We start from the raw sequence: 14707 nt of genomic DNA on the forward strand, positions 1-14707 counted from the left end.
GCCTTTACAGAACAAAGAAACAAATCTGTGCTCCTTTCTGTATTTTATGTGTTACCTTAGAGTGAGTTAGCATTTGTTTTTGCAGTGCTTAACTAGAGTTTACCTGAACCTTAGGAATGTAGCAGGACCTCATCCTCTGATTAAAAATCTGATGTTAAAATAAGGAATTACAGAATGGATGTTTTAGTGATGAAGCCTGTTGTGATTTCCTATGTGGCATTTCATTGAGAAAATACACGTAACTTTCATTGTCAATAAACTCGCTGATTTTTTTTTGGTGTTATAACTCTTAATCTATTTTATATCTTTTGCAACTGGATTCAATGGTCACTTTTGTAACTGACTTTTTTCTTTTTTTTTTCCTTTTTTAAAGAATAGTTGTTCATACTTATGATGATTTGACATAATTAACATATTCTTAACCATGATGGCAACACAGACATTAAGTATAGACAACTATCAAGATGGACAACAGGTAAGTGTGTTTGTCTTTCTCCATGAACTAATACAGTTAGCAAGAGAAGGACATGGTGACTTTATTGCCTACTTTGGCGTTATTTCAGTATCTGTTGTTTGTAAAAACAAGATCTTCAAAGTGACGAGCTAATATTCTTTAATATTTGAAAGCTTTTAATAAAAGCTTTCAATTAAAAGTTGATCTTTGCATGACTTCGCATAACTTCTGGAAGAATGGGTAGGTAAGGGGTTTTCTTCTGATTCTGCTGTAGATTGTGTGCTGTAATGCTCTTATTTTTAGGAAAGTCAGGTGTGTATCCTTAATATTTTGAGTACACGATTCTTTGGTGTTCTTATGTGTCTGCAATTACAATAGTCAGGTGACATTTAGGCAGGCATAGGCTCTTGGTCTTGAGCAATGAAGAATAAATTTAGTTATCTAGAACTATCTATAGAACAATCTGGTTATCTAGAACTATCTAAATTTAGTTATCTAGTTGTCTAGCATATCTGTTATATGCTAGTTTGAATTGTTGCAATTATAATGCACACTGAAAACTGATAAAATACTTCAATTACTATAAGGAGCTTATGGATAAGAATTGCTCTTCCAGTCTGTTATTTCTGTTAACGAACAGCTAGAATTAGGAAGCATAGTAGGATATGTCTGGACATGATGTTTCTTCTTTGTACAACAGGCTGTGTATTGCAACAATTTGAATTGCTAAATTAAAATACTGTTAATTGGAGACAAGTCATGCCAGTGGCCTGTACTCTGAAGACCCATTTTTATGTTACCGTGTGTCAGCCCTAAGCAGTAAATACCAGTACTTCTGTCAGCAGATGGCAACAGTGGTGAACAGTCAGAAGAAAAACGGCAACTTTTTCCATCTCTTATAAAAGAAAAATGTTTATCTGAATGCAACCTGAGATTATTGCTTTTCTGTTGTTGTCTGCTGTTTTTATTGCAATTCTAATTTCTTTCTCTTCTCACCTGCCTTACGTCTTTTACTTTATTCCCTCAGCAAATACATGCCACTCTGTGTCACTTCAGTGAAAGTAGGATGTGGTTTTGTATAGAACAGATTGGGAGAGATCATTTTCTTTCCACTTGTTTTGTGCTTTCAACTCAGTGACCAATATAGGCAGGTAATTTTGGTGCCTGCTTCTTTTGCGATGTAGAAATGGCCCACAGAAAATAGCTCACAGTTTGAAGTGAGTTCTTTCTTTCCTCTTCCTAGCAAGGTAGAGCCCTAACTAAACACAATCTCCACCTTCAAAGTCTGCAGATGTGTGGCTCAACATTTATAATCACTTGTAGGAGTCACCCCCTCTTATTTTGCTCCTCCTCCTTGTCATTAGCCAAGAAATTAGTTCATTAAGTTGCATCATTTTTGCAAGCATTCTGGTTTAAAAATTATCTCTGCTTGCTGAGGAAGCTTTTTATGAGGTAGGATGCTGTACTGGGTTGGATACTGTGTCGTCTGCTCAGGTTCCTATTTTGCATGAACATGTCCCTGACAGGTAATAAAGCACACACCTTTCAGTGCTCTCAGGCTCTCATTGGGGCGGTGTAAAGGCCTTTTGCTTACCTTGTGTGGAAGTAGATGAAGTCGTGTCAGAGTCAGATTCTCTGATAGTTCCTGGCGGGCAGCTCCCCTCCCTCTCAGAGGGTTCCTGTGACATGTACATATATCCAAGGGGAAAGAGGGCAGAGGATTGCAGTCTTAAGTTCATTTCTAAAGGTGTCAATTCTGACTGCACGGTGATACCTAGCATCTGTCTCTGCTCCAGATAAAACTTGCTAGGGTTAAAGTAGAAAAGATCACAGCAACTTATTTTGTACAGAAGCTGCCAGTGCTCAAAAGGGAGAAAACCGAGGCATCGGGTTGTGGGGGGATGACTATGACTCCCCTTTAAGGTACCACTTATTCTGAGAGATATTTAACTGGAGATGATGGGGAAAACCACTTCCAACACCTGTGAAGAGCCTCCAAGGCATTGCCAGCCTCCCAGTGCAATGCAGGACGGGCTGGGTAGAAGCTGTGGCTGTACGTTGTTTTTCCAGTGGTGGCAGGCAGTGGTGCTGTGCTCCGAAATACAGCTGGTGAGGCAATCGGGGCTTTGCAAACAAACAGCTGAACGTGTGGATGCTAACATACAGGGAGGGTGGAGGCGGTGGGCAGGAAAAAGCCATAGGGAAGCAGAAAAGCTGTCCCCTGGAAGACAGGTGTTCATCTGCAGCCACGCCGCTAATGGAACAGCAGTGTGGAATTCAGCAGTTGTTGACCCCACAGGTGGGATCAATAATGGTAACGTGAGGAGGTATTTCACACAGTCACGGGGACTGGGGAGTTGTTCAGTCTTTTAAGTAGTTCCATAGGGCTTTCTATTTTTCTACCTTTTTGCAGTTTTTTTCTTGCTCTACTTGCTTGCTGACCGTCAATCCAGACAGATTTTTTTTTCCCCTCTCATGGAAATTTATTGTTTTAGACTGACAGCTTTTACAAGAGGTGACTAAATTTGTTGTGTATGAATATGTGAATTGCGTTTAGATAAACTGGCAGATATATCTTTAAAAATATTTCTGAATGGTAGGTACTTACACTTCACCCCCCCCCCCCCCCCCCCAATCAAAATTTGTCAAAATGTTTTTGTTAATTGGAATTGTAGAAGGAGTTATTACTGTTTTTTCCAGGAGCTTGATATTCCTAAAATAACTTCTTATCTCAACATGTAAATTTGAGTGGTGAAAGTTACGCTCCTGATAACTGAGAGATTGGTAGGACGATATTTTAGTTTTGTAAGAAAATGTGCATTTTAATTGGTAATAAAGACTTCAGGATCTCTTTTTTTCTGTATCTTGATATAATGTACAGTAAGAAATAAGAACACTCAGAGCAGAAGCTTTTCTTTTCTGTTGCTTCCATCCTAAACGCTTTTTATGTGGACATCCTTGTAAGATCTTTGGAACAATGGAGTCTAGCTTGCTTCAAAAATCACCGCTTTGAAGACAAAATGCTTTAACAATTTACTAATATCTGTAGTTCCAATTTAGAGCTGAGTGCTGAAACTTGAAATGACCTTTATATCACCCATCAAAAAGTCTCAAGGATTAAAAGAGTTTTTTTGTTACCGCTATGGCTTTTTGTATAATTGCCAAGTCATACCAACCTTCTGGCAATTTAGTAGCCCTTTGCATTGCTATTTCCTTAGAAAACAGTACACTTATTTTATGTCAAGCATACAGATCTACAGATAACTTATCCTTTTTCTACAGATGCAAGTAGTAACAGAGTTAAAAACTGAACAAGATCCCAACTGCTCTGAAACTGATGCAGAAGGGGTGAGTCCTGCCCCTGTAGAATCTCAAACTCCAATGGATGCAGACAAGCAGGCCATTTACAGGTAGTAATGGGCTCATGCTCTGTCTTTTGAAGGGTAAAGAGAGGTTTGGTTTTTTGTTGTTTTATGTTTGTTTTTTTTAGTAGTATAGGCAGCTTAAATTCAGATGATATCTTGGCTATCTGTCTCAGTAGTAGTATCCAGGGAAAGAAGGAGATCAAGTTAACTTCACTGTTATTATTTATCCAAAAAAAAACCACTTCCCTTTATTGTGGGATTCTTTCTATTTCAGCATAGTTCTAAGGATATTCTGAAGCTGGCTGCTTTTAAAGAGCAAGTGCAATTTAGCGAGCGACAGTTGAGTTTTGCTCACTATTTGTTATACTGTGCTTTTCATTTTTAATGTGGGATTTTATTGTAATTAGGTCAATCTTTATTTTCTTTAAGGATTACAATCTATTGTCCAGAAATTAGCTCAAACTGAATTAAATGTTGATGAGTAAACACAATAATTTGAGATTTTTTCCAGTGTTAAGTGCTGTGCTGAGCAGTACATTCAGTTTTGATGAATTTAAATGTTCTTTCATTTTTCTTCCATTTTAAATGCTTTATAAACACAGAATTATTACCAGTTTGCAGGTTAAAAAAGTAGAAAGACATACCCACTCGTTTGCAGATTTGTGCTGACAAAAGCGTCTTCTGCTCTGAGCCATTCTAACCTATTTTATAGGAGGCCTCTAAGTATAGTGTGCACACTGTAGCCAGTGCTGTAATGTTATTTATGATGTAGAAATAAGGCCCACATTGAAAAATAAATGATTTATTTATTCATTTTGGACTTTAAATTAAAGTTTAAATCTCTATTCATCCTATTTGTAAGTCTTAATCCCCATTTCTAATGCGTTGTATTTAATCACTCAATTACAGTAAATGAAATAGCATGTCACAGCTCTTTAGATTGTGATTGTTGTGTTTGTTTAAATAGACTTATTTTGCTGCTTTACTTGCCTCTAGGTTGTGTGGTAAATCAAAACGGAAAAACAAACTTTCATCGTGTTCTGCTGTAGCCAGTAATGTTATGTGCATTCTCCTCCAAGACTTGTCTCTCTGTTTCTTGTGAGAGTGACTGTTACCTTACGTGAGCTAGATAGCTCTCTTTTTAGTAGTGTACATAAGCGAAAATACTTATTCATATATTTTAATGTTCATTCTAGGCACCCACTATTTCCCTTGTTAGCACTATTATTTGAAAAATGTGAACAATCTACCCAAGGCTCAGAAGGTACAACTTCTGCAAGTTTTGATGTAGATATTGAAAATTTTGTAAGGAAGCAGGAGAAAGAAGGAAAACCCTTTTTCTGTGAAGATCCAGAGACTGATAATCTGGTAAGTGTAAACTGTTCGCTTTATTTCTGAAAGAATCATCATGTTTGTTTCTTTTTCCTAATTTCATGTGGCAACTGGTGCTTATAGCTTCCCCTCAGTTGTTTCTTCCTATAAAGGATATTTTTTTATTATGTTAACGCTCAGAAACAGTCCCTTTTTTTTTTCTCCTTTATCTGTAAACTTTTATTAGATCCTTCACAGTTGTTTCCCATATGGGTTTCTAAACTGGCTGATCAGCGTATTAGGGATGAGCAGAAACATCTGCTTTCCATAGCCAGGTTGACGCTGCAAATCAATTTTAAGTTGTTGAGCATATGACATATGTATATCAAAAGCATACCATGGGTGTAAGTTTCTTCAACTTTTTCTTAATCAGGATTCATATAGTTAATGTGGGAGCAGAGCTGTTAGTAAGGTGAGCTTAAAAACTCTTTGGCATGTAAGAAAAATGTCTGTATGTTGTTGTCTTCATTAAGATTTCTGAAACTCCTTCCTGTGGTGAAGTCATTTCCCTGGTCCCTTAGTCTCCCTCTTGAATCATATTCTCTAGAGAACACCTCTCTTGGCTCGCTGGTTTCTAAACTGTCTGCTTGCCTTCTTCATTTTAGAGTCATGTTGCAAATCAATTTTATGATGTTTAAGAGTTGCTAGAATTATAGGGGTCAAGTGTTTATCTACAGGGCTTTGTTTTGTTTTGGAAAACCTGTTCCTTTAGGGTGACTGTAATAAAACAAGTCTTCGTCTTTGAGTCTACTTCATAGGAGAAAAAGCTACTTAAACTGTTGAAGTTCACAAACAAATCTAAATTGACAGTAATTGTAAACAACAATTGGAAAGAGTAATGTTTTAAAGCTGTTATTTAGAAAGACTTATGTGCACAATTAATATCCTGTGTGGGAGGCTAAGATGACGTATCTGGAGAAAACCTCTAAACAGAACCAAGGCTTAGGAGATGCTGTTTAGAAGTGGCAGTAGTGCTACCGTGAACAGCATGTAAGGAGGGGTGCATAGGGTTGCAAAACAGGGCTGATTTTTGGCTGTTTTTTCAGGCAGACTAGATAGTCACTTTGTATAACCTGATTTTGTTCCAAGCACTTTATGACTTATAGACTGATACTCAATGCACTGAAGTTCTGGGAAGGCAATATTTAAATATCGTCATTGAAAGTAAAGCTGCTAGAGTCTCTAGGTATATTTAGAGCGATGTGAGAGAAAAGAAAGCAGAAGGCAGCAGGCTGCAGAATGAGGCAAGCTTTTACGACAAGCTGAAAAGGTATAGGAAGTTACCTTTCTCAGCTATTTGTTACATCCTTTTCACTGTAAGTTTTACAGTGCCTGGGATGGAAATAGCCTAATGTATCATGTTAATAATCTTAATCTATGTAAATGTAAAGTCACCTTAGTTTAAATATTCTTTAAGGATGCGTGAATTTAACACAACTCACTTTGCACTAGTCCATCTTCAAGAGTGCTTTTACAAAGCTCTCTTACAGCTTGGGTTGTGGAGCTGTTTGTTTTACAGAGGCTTTTATTTTCAGTTTGGAAACATTCTGAGGCTCATTGAAGTTCAAATATGCACTTCAGATGGGAAAGCAGGTAAAGGAGGGTGCATAGCATGATACATAACGATACTTTCAGTATTAGTGTAAAGATTCTCCAGTTTATAAATGAAGAATTGAAGAACAGGCATTGGCCACTTCGACCAAAGCTACAACTAGAACAGAATTGAAACCCCAAAATCTCAGTTTCGTGGCTTAATCATTAGATCTTTAATGCAGCTCACTTGAGAAATATTTACTGATAAAGACAGTGATTTAGTTATCTAGTTAGAAGGAATTATTGACTATACACATACTAAAACACTTTCATGGATAAACCCAGTTGCAGAATGACTGTTGTCTCTGTAGGAAATAAAAATAGAATTTGAAAGAAGAAAAACTAAGGCAAAGGGAAAAAATTATTCTCTTTTTATAGTTACTGCTCTGTTGTGAGAAGTGGTGGTATGGGGTGTTTTTTTAATATAATTTGAAATCTCAGTGATGTAATATTATGTTTATGAAATACTGGTAGCACGATATAATGATTGTCTTACAGGTAAGCGGAAAATAAGTACTTCAGAACGGTTATAATGAGACTGCCCGTGAAGAGTATGGCTCTTCCATTGTGGTGGTGAAGTCTTTGGCAGCTGTGGGGCACTGGTACCATCGTTTCAGATCCCTTTTGATCAGAAAAGCATTCATACAAATTAATAATAATAATAATAATGATGAAGTGTATTATTGATGAATAAATACTTCAAAGGGCCATTACTTTTTGAGGAGGACTAAATCCAAGGTAAAAACTGCAGTTCATAACAAATACTATTTTGCCCGTGTACAAAATCCTGTGGGACTGTTGGTTGTTAAAGAGTCAATTGCACATGAAATTCTCTAAATAATGTACCAGTTTCAGCATCTTGTTAATTGACCCAGTTATATGAAAAGCTGACTACCAGGAATGTGTATAATTTTAGAATTGCTTCTTTATCTTGTTTACTCTGTAGTATCTTCATTGTTTTTCGTTGCTGCTATCAGTGACACCTCTTCTGTGCTGTGCATTGGCTGTGAATTTAAAAACACCAATAAAAATCTCCATGTCTTATACTCACGAAAGTTTTTGGAGAAAATTTGCCTCCACTACTTCCCTGAAAATGAAAATGAGAATTAGTTCTGTTTTGCATTAAGTGGGTCTGCTAACTTGCTAAGCTTCATTTTTTTTCTTTCATAACTCAGAGTTCAACACACATGCTGTTTTCCCATATCCCTCTAATCCCAACTTCTTTTGAGAGTGATAGAACCACAGACTGGTTTGGGTCGGAAGGGACCTTAAAGACCATCTAATCCCAACACCCTGCCATGGGCAGGGACACCTCCCACCAGACCAGGCTGCCCAAAGCCCCATCCAGCCTGGCCTTGAGCACCTCCAGGGATGGGGCACCCACAGCTTCTCTGCGCAGCCTGTGCCAGTGCCTCACCACTCTCATAGTAATTGATTTCTTCCTTAGATCTAATCTAAATCTACCTTCTTTTAATTTAAAGCCATTACTCCTTGTGCTATTACTGTGCTCGCTGGCAGAGACCCTCTCCTGCTTTCATGTAGGCCCCCTTTAGTTACTGGAAGGCTGCTATGAGGTCTCCCCAGAGCCTTCTCTTCTCCAAGCTGAACAACCCCAGCTCCCTCAGCCTGTCTTCATGGGAGAGGTGCTCCAGCCCCTTGGTCATCCTCATGGCCCTCCTCTGGACTTGCTCTAATACTTCCATGTCCTTCTTCTGCTGGGGGCCCTAGAGCTGAATGCAGTGCCCCAGGTGGGGTGTCACAAGAGCAGAGCAGAGGGGCAAAATTATCTCCCTCGCCCTGCTGGCCACGCTGCTTTTGATGGAGCCCAGGATACAGTTGGCTTTCTGGGCTGCAAGCACACCTTGTTGGCTCATGTCAAGCTTCTCGCTAACCAACACCCCCAGGGCCTTCTCCTCAGGGCTGCTCTAAATCTATTCTCTGCCCAGCCTGTGTTTGTGCTAGGGACTGCCCCAGCTCAGATGCAGGGCCTTGCACTTGGCCTTGTTGAACCTCATGAGGTTCACACAGGCCCACCTCTCAAGCCTGCCCAGGTCCCTCTGGATGGCATCCCTTCCCTCCAGCCTGTCAACTGCACCACACAGCTTGGTGTTATCGGCAAACCTGCTGAGGGTGCACTCAGTTCCACTGTCCGTGTTGCCTACAAAGATGTGAAACAGCGCCAGTCCCAATACCGACCCCTGAGTAATGCCACTCATCACTGGTCTCCACCTGGACAAGGAGCTGTTGACCACATCTCTCTGAGTGTGACCATCCAGCCAATTTCTCATCCACCGAGTGGTCAGTCTGTTAAATCCACGTCTCTGCAATTCAGAGACAAGGCTGTCATTTGGGATGGTGTCAGATGCTTTGCCCAAGTCCAGGTAGGTGACATCAGTTGCTCTTCCCCTATCCACCAATGCTGTAACCCCGTCATGGAAGGCCACCAGGTTTGTCAGGCAGACAAATCTGAGAAGGATATCTGAAATCTAATAGTTGGAATCTCGTAGGTGTAGCTCAGTGGTTGAAGAGAGAGCAATGCCCGTGGGTGTGGTTTATTTTGACCTCAGTCAAGACTTGACATGATTGCCTGTAATATTCTCACAGACAAGCTGATAAAACGTGGACTAGATAACTGGACAGTGAGCTGGAGTGAAAACTGGGTGAACTGCTGGGCTCAAAGGATTGTGATCAGCAGCATGAAGTCCAGGGAAAGGGTAGTCGTTAGTGGCGTACTCCAGGGGTTGAGACCAGGACCAACACTGTTTAACATCTTTGTTAATGACCCAGAAGATGGGACAGTGTACCCTCAGCAAGCTGGCAGGTCACAGGATCATACAGAACTTGAAGGAGTGGCTGGGGCACCAGAGTGCTGTGTCACCATTCACTTTTACAGTTTGAAGAAACAGGCCAACATGAATCTGATGGAGAGTTCAGCGGAGGAAAATGCCAAGTGCTGCACCTGGGGAAGAACAACCCCATGTGCAAGTACATACTGTGGGCCAACGAGGTGGAAAGCAGCTTTGCTGGGGAAAAAAAAAAGGCCTGAGTGTCCTGGTAGACACCAGATTGAACATGAGCTAGCAATGCATCATTGCAGCACAGAAATTCAACATACCTGGGCTGTTTTAGGAAGTACGTTAATGGTAGGTCAAGGGAGCTGATTCTTTCCCTCAATTCAGCCCTGGTGAGGCACATTTGGAGTGATGGGCTCCTCACTACCAGTCATAAAGATACTGGGGTGAGTCGAGCGAAGGACCATGATGGTAGTTAAAGGACTAGGGCATCTCTCATACAAGAGAGGCTGAGAGAGCTGGGATTGTTCAGTCTGGAACAGAGAAGACTCAGAGGATCATGGGGAAGTAAAGAAAACAGTCTGACTCTTTTCAGTGGTGTCCAATGGAAAAGCAAGAGGAAGTGGATTTAAATTGAAATACGGGAAATTCCATTAAGGCATAAGGAAAAAAAAATACTGCAAGGGAGGTTGAATACTAGAGCAGGTTGCCCTGAGAGGATGTGGAGTCTCCATCCTTGGAGACAGTCAAAACCTATTTGGACATGGTCCTGAGCACCCTGTTGTAGTTGCTTTGAGCAGGGGGGCTGGATTAAACAATTGCCAGAGGTCCCTTCCGACTTCAGCTATTCTATGAGTCTTCAGAGGTCTCCTTCCCAAAGATCCTGAATGCTTCGGCCTGCTTCACGTGCTGCTGGTTGTAGATAAACATTCTCTTAGATGTAGCTTACACTGGTTGTAGATGGGTCTACTGTGTTCAAATACTCCTTCCTCCTGATTTACCTGTTTGTGATTTTAGTGGTCACAAAGTCTCTTGGTTTATGTAGTATTTTCTGTTGTTGAAGGGCTGCATGAATCTGGTTGACTTTGCGTTAAAAGGATGAGGAAGTATTTGTTTATGCCTTGTGTTCCATGTGGCCGCTGATACCAGCACTGTCTGAAACTGGAACCAAGTTGCAAAATCAACCTACCTTTGGCATTGAATTCCTGATGTGTAGTGACACTGCTAGCTATGAGTTGCTGTTACTAGATACCGAACGAAATCTGAGTGTGACTTCCCCTCTGCCTGTCCTGAGGGCCGGGGGCTCTGCGCAGCTGGCGTTCTGTCAGGCCATTTGCTTTGTCAGGGGCAGCAGGCACAAGAGTTTCTGTCAAGTTGTGAAATACCTGGTACATTCTTCAAACTCTTCAGCTTGAATTATTGGTGGTTGCATAGAGAAGACTGTAGCTGGGTTTAGTGGCAGTTTTGTTCTCCCTTGTGTCACATAAATTTACACATTTTAATATAGATTGAAAATTTTGTAGTAGAGAGGGACTCTAATACGGTGCACCTTTGTTATGTCTTCTGTTTTTGCTGTCCTTTTTACCTCCAATGTTAAATAAACCATTCACTTGAAAGAATAATCTAGCAGAGGCTGATAATTGGAACAAGCTAGAAGGGTGGAGCAAGGAGGCCAGTTGATTACTGGTTTTCCACCTGTGCTCTTATCTGACTACAACAGAGTCAAACAAATAAGGTATAAATGCTTGCTCGGAAGCAATCATTCAACTTGGAGCCAGAGCTGAACTGAGATGAATCGACCATTATAGTGCTATAAAGACTCGTGCTCAAGTCCTATTAGAACAAGAGTCACAGGCCTGACTCAAGTAAGAAAATTGGACAATTATTCAGCCAGTTTATTTTTTTTCCTCTTGCTGTCTTTAGGCAATGGCATGCAGAACTAAACTGCTCCACATAGGTTTTTTTTGTGACAGAGGTTTAAACCAACGGCTCCAAAGCAGCAGAGTGTCATTTCAGTGTCTCTACCAGTCTTAACTGGCCCCATTGCTGCCTGTATACCTGATACCAGAAGTTTTGAAGTGTCACATATACTAATTGTGGGGGCTCTTATGATCCTTGCAATGATTCATGTTGTGCACACACTTGAAATGCCTTGAATATTCCAAAGGAAAAGCTTGTTTTTCATCCAGAGGACTGCAGAATGTTAATCTGGAAGGTGTGGGTATTAGATCAATTTGACCAGAAAGCAAGTTCATTAAGAGCAGTGTTAGGTTGTTCTACCTTCAGTAGTTCTTAGTAAGCTAAGGTCTAGATTACTACTTGTTAGTTTGGCATTCTGGTTTCCATTCTCCCTTAATCAGTGGTTTCCAGCATTTGTGGTAGCACAAAGGATGTCAGCACTGAGAAATATGGGTAACATCCGCACAAATTTTCATTTTAAGGATTTTCTTGTCCCATATATTGCTAGATCTGGCCTCTAAACCATATTTCAATCTTTTTGATTCACTATGTGAAGGGCTTCTGTTCTTCGTATTAATACTCTTACTTGTGGTTAGCACTGATGTGGTCGGGCAATTGGACTAGATGATCTTTGAAGGTCCCTTCCAACTGAAGGGACTATTCTTTCTAGTTAACCGCTCCAAGACCTTTAGTTGGTGATCTTGGAACAGCATGGCAAAGCATTATGGTCAACACAGAAGTAGTAATAAGCTTGGAAACACTAGGCCTTTTATTTTTGCAGTGTCATGCGCAAGTTTTTGTCAGACACATTGTCAAAATAGAGAGCTGGCAGTGAACGGGATGGCAGCATTTCCATTAGTATTGATGGCTCCTGGATTGGGTCAGACCTTGTGCAGATGCCTAATGCCAATTTAAAAGAGCAAGAATTTCTCAGAGAAGAATTTGGGAAGAGGAAGGGAAATGGCACTTCCTCATGGAACATTCATTAAATGAATTTTTAAGGTACTTTGTGACATGGTCTGGATTAAGCTTTTTTTTTTTTTTTGTATTTGACTTTGCATGGTTATTGCTATGTTCCTGTTCTTTTTCTTTATGTGCATTTATGTGATAGAACCAGACACGATTTGTGTTCAAAAACTGCAATGCTTAAAAGAAACAAACTCAAAGCTCTGTTATGGCTCCCCTGAAGCATGAAGTGCCAGTCCTCTCTTCCTTCGTCCAAGAGGTATATGAGATGCTTCTCTTCTTTCCAAGGAAGAGCGCATCACAGGACAATGCAAAGTTCAGTTCTAAGATCTACTGAAAGAAACCCAAGAATCTGTCAGCTCCTGGACAGATTCTATCAGCTTGCCCTTGGATCTAGGAAGTCTTGACATTCTAGCTATGTCTTTGCCTTTAACGCAGGTTCATCTTCCAGTCAGAAGAGGTAGTTGGTTTTGGACTGACACTCTCCCAGGAGTTCCAGTCCATCCCTTTTGAAAACGTAAGGAAAGTGGCTTTTCTTTGGTGGTTTGCATGTTTGATCTCCAAGAGCTATTGGCCCCAAGTAGAACTTCGAAACTTTTCACTTCCACTTTCATTGGCTCTACACAGGTTAGACTACTCAGGGAGGTAAAAGAGAGAAGTACAAGGTTGTGGTTTCATGCAATAAATATTTAGCTCTTCTATCCACGTATGGCACATGATATTGTTGAAGCCAGAATTATCCTCTATCTGAAAATGTCTTTTAGACATATTTTAGGTTTTCAACAGTTATGTTTTTCTTTCTGATTTTTGGTCACTCACTCTGACCAGTTCTTCAGCGGTCTTCTCTGAACTTGATTTAAGTGCCGATCATCTGCACGAAGTGCTGCAGACCTCCCCTTTTCAAATCCTAGTCCCAGCAGGAAAGAAGCAGAAGCTGATGGTCATGGTTGTATCTAACTTGCTAGACGGGAATCCTGTGCTTTCTTTCTCAGAGCTTTAACTTTTTCCTCATCCTTGGACTGTTGCTGTGTGTTACACCTTAGTCCTCAGGTCAAGTGTCAGCATCAGAAGAGATGTTTGCTATCAAGAACCACAGATCTTGATGGTCTGTGTTTCTAGACAGACATTCCCAAATGCACCTGCTTCTCTCTGAAAGAGTGCTCAAAGGTATCCTCATATTATGGAGTGTCATCTATTGAGGCTCCTTACACTTGGCATCTCCATCTCATTTTGACAGATAGAAAAGATCTTTGATTTGCTAACAGGACAATGAACCATCCTCCCTTTGTTCTCCTTTAGCCCCCTTTTGTTTTTGCAATGAACATGGATGGATTCCTCCATATCTAAGTTGTTCAGCATGAATATTTGCAGATAATTTTTAGAGCTTTTTACAGTTATGTTTTAAGACATTCAGAACTTAACACTTTTTTGTTGCTTGCTGTTAACCCAGCCATTGCAGAAACATCACATTGCTTCAGGAGGGTTCCTATTTCTTGAATAGCTTCCATTCAGAGTAAACTCTTCCCATATATGGGTGTTATTCTTGTTGTTCTTTTGGTTTGGTTTTTGTTTAATTTCATCACATTCATAGGACCATAGGATGATTCATGATGGATTAGGAGCTCAAGAACCCAGGAGGTCTGTAGTCCAACCTCTTGCACAAAACAGGGTCAGCTGTGAGGTCAGAGTAGGTTACATAAAGCTTTATTCAGCCTGGAGATTATACAAAATACAATGCGTTACATATGTTCTCACTTTTGTATTTGAACAGGACACTGCCCTTTTTGAAGACCCCTGAGTTTTTTGTTTCATTTGGGGTAAGGATTTTTGGTTCAGTAGCCTGTTCTGAAAGACTATGCTATTGCATTTTCAGTTGTGTCAGGAAAAGTTGTAGTGGTGATGAAACCAATGGATGTCATTTTGATATTCTCTCTGAGGGTACAAGCCATGTTTTTGCGTTTCTTCATCAAACATTGCTTTGGTAAGGCTTCACAGACCCCTGGCCACATAGCTGGGGACTCCAAAACAGAAGAGAGAGGTTATCAAAACAAAACAAATGAAAACCAAATGCCACCTGTCCCAGACTTTGTGTTCTTCGCCTGAAGAGCTAAATCCATGTATAAGGATTTGCTTGGAAACCCAGATGAACTATGAATGGACATATGGACATAATTTAATTGCTTTTGAAACGAGAACAATTATTGAAT

The 14707-nt window shown here is 40.2% G+C and overlaps 1 protein-coding gene across 8 annotated transcripts in view; it reads left to right on the plus strand.

The window, feature by feature from the left end:
- Nucleotides 1–14707, plus strand: part of PKNOX1 (PBX/knotted 1 homeobox 1) — a 47165-nt gene that overhangs the window by 13582 nt on the left and 18876 nt on the right. For 4 of the 8 annotated variants that reach the window (XM_066979496.1, XM_066979491.1, XM_048064433.2 and 1 more), the window contains 3 exons: nucleotides 374–475; nucleotides 3737–3864; nucleotides 5016–5187. In XM_066979496.1, the coding sequence (XP_066835597.1) occupies nucleotides 425–475; nucleotides 3737–3864; nucleotides 5016–5187 (351 nt within the window). In that variant the 5' untranslated portion in view covers nucleotides 374–424. Of the gene's footprint in view, nucleotides 1–373; nucleotides 476–2890; nucleotides 2970–3736; nucleotides 3865–5015; nucleotides 5188–14707 lie in introns of those variants that run through there. The other 4 variants (XM_066979504.1, XM_066979501.1, XM_013181277.3 and 1 more) reach the window with 2 other exon arrangements.

Source organism: Anser cygnoides, chromosome 1, assembly GCF_040182565.1.
Source record: "Anser cygnoides isolate HZ-2024a breed goose chromosome 1, Taihu_goose_T2T_genome, whole genome shotgun sequence".
In the NCBI taxonomy this organism is placed as follows: Eukaryota; Metazoa; Chordata; class Aves; order Anseriformes; family Anatidae; genus Anser; species Anser cygnoides.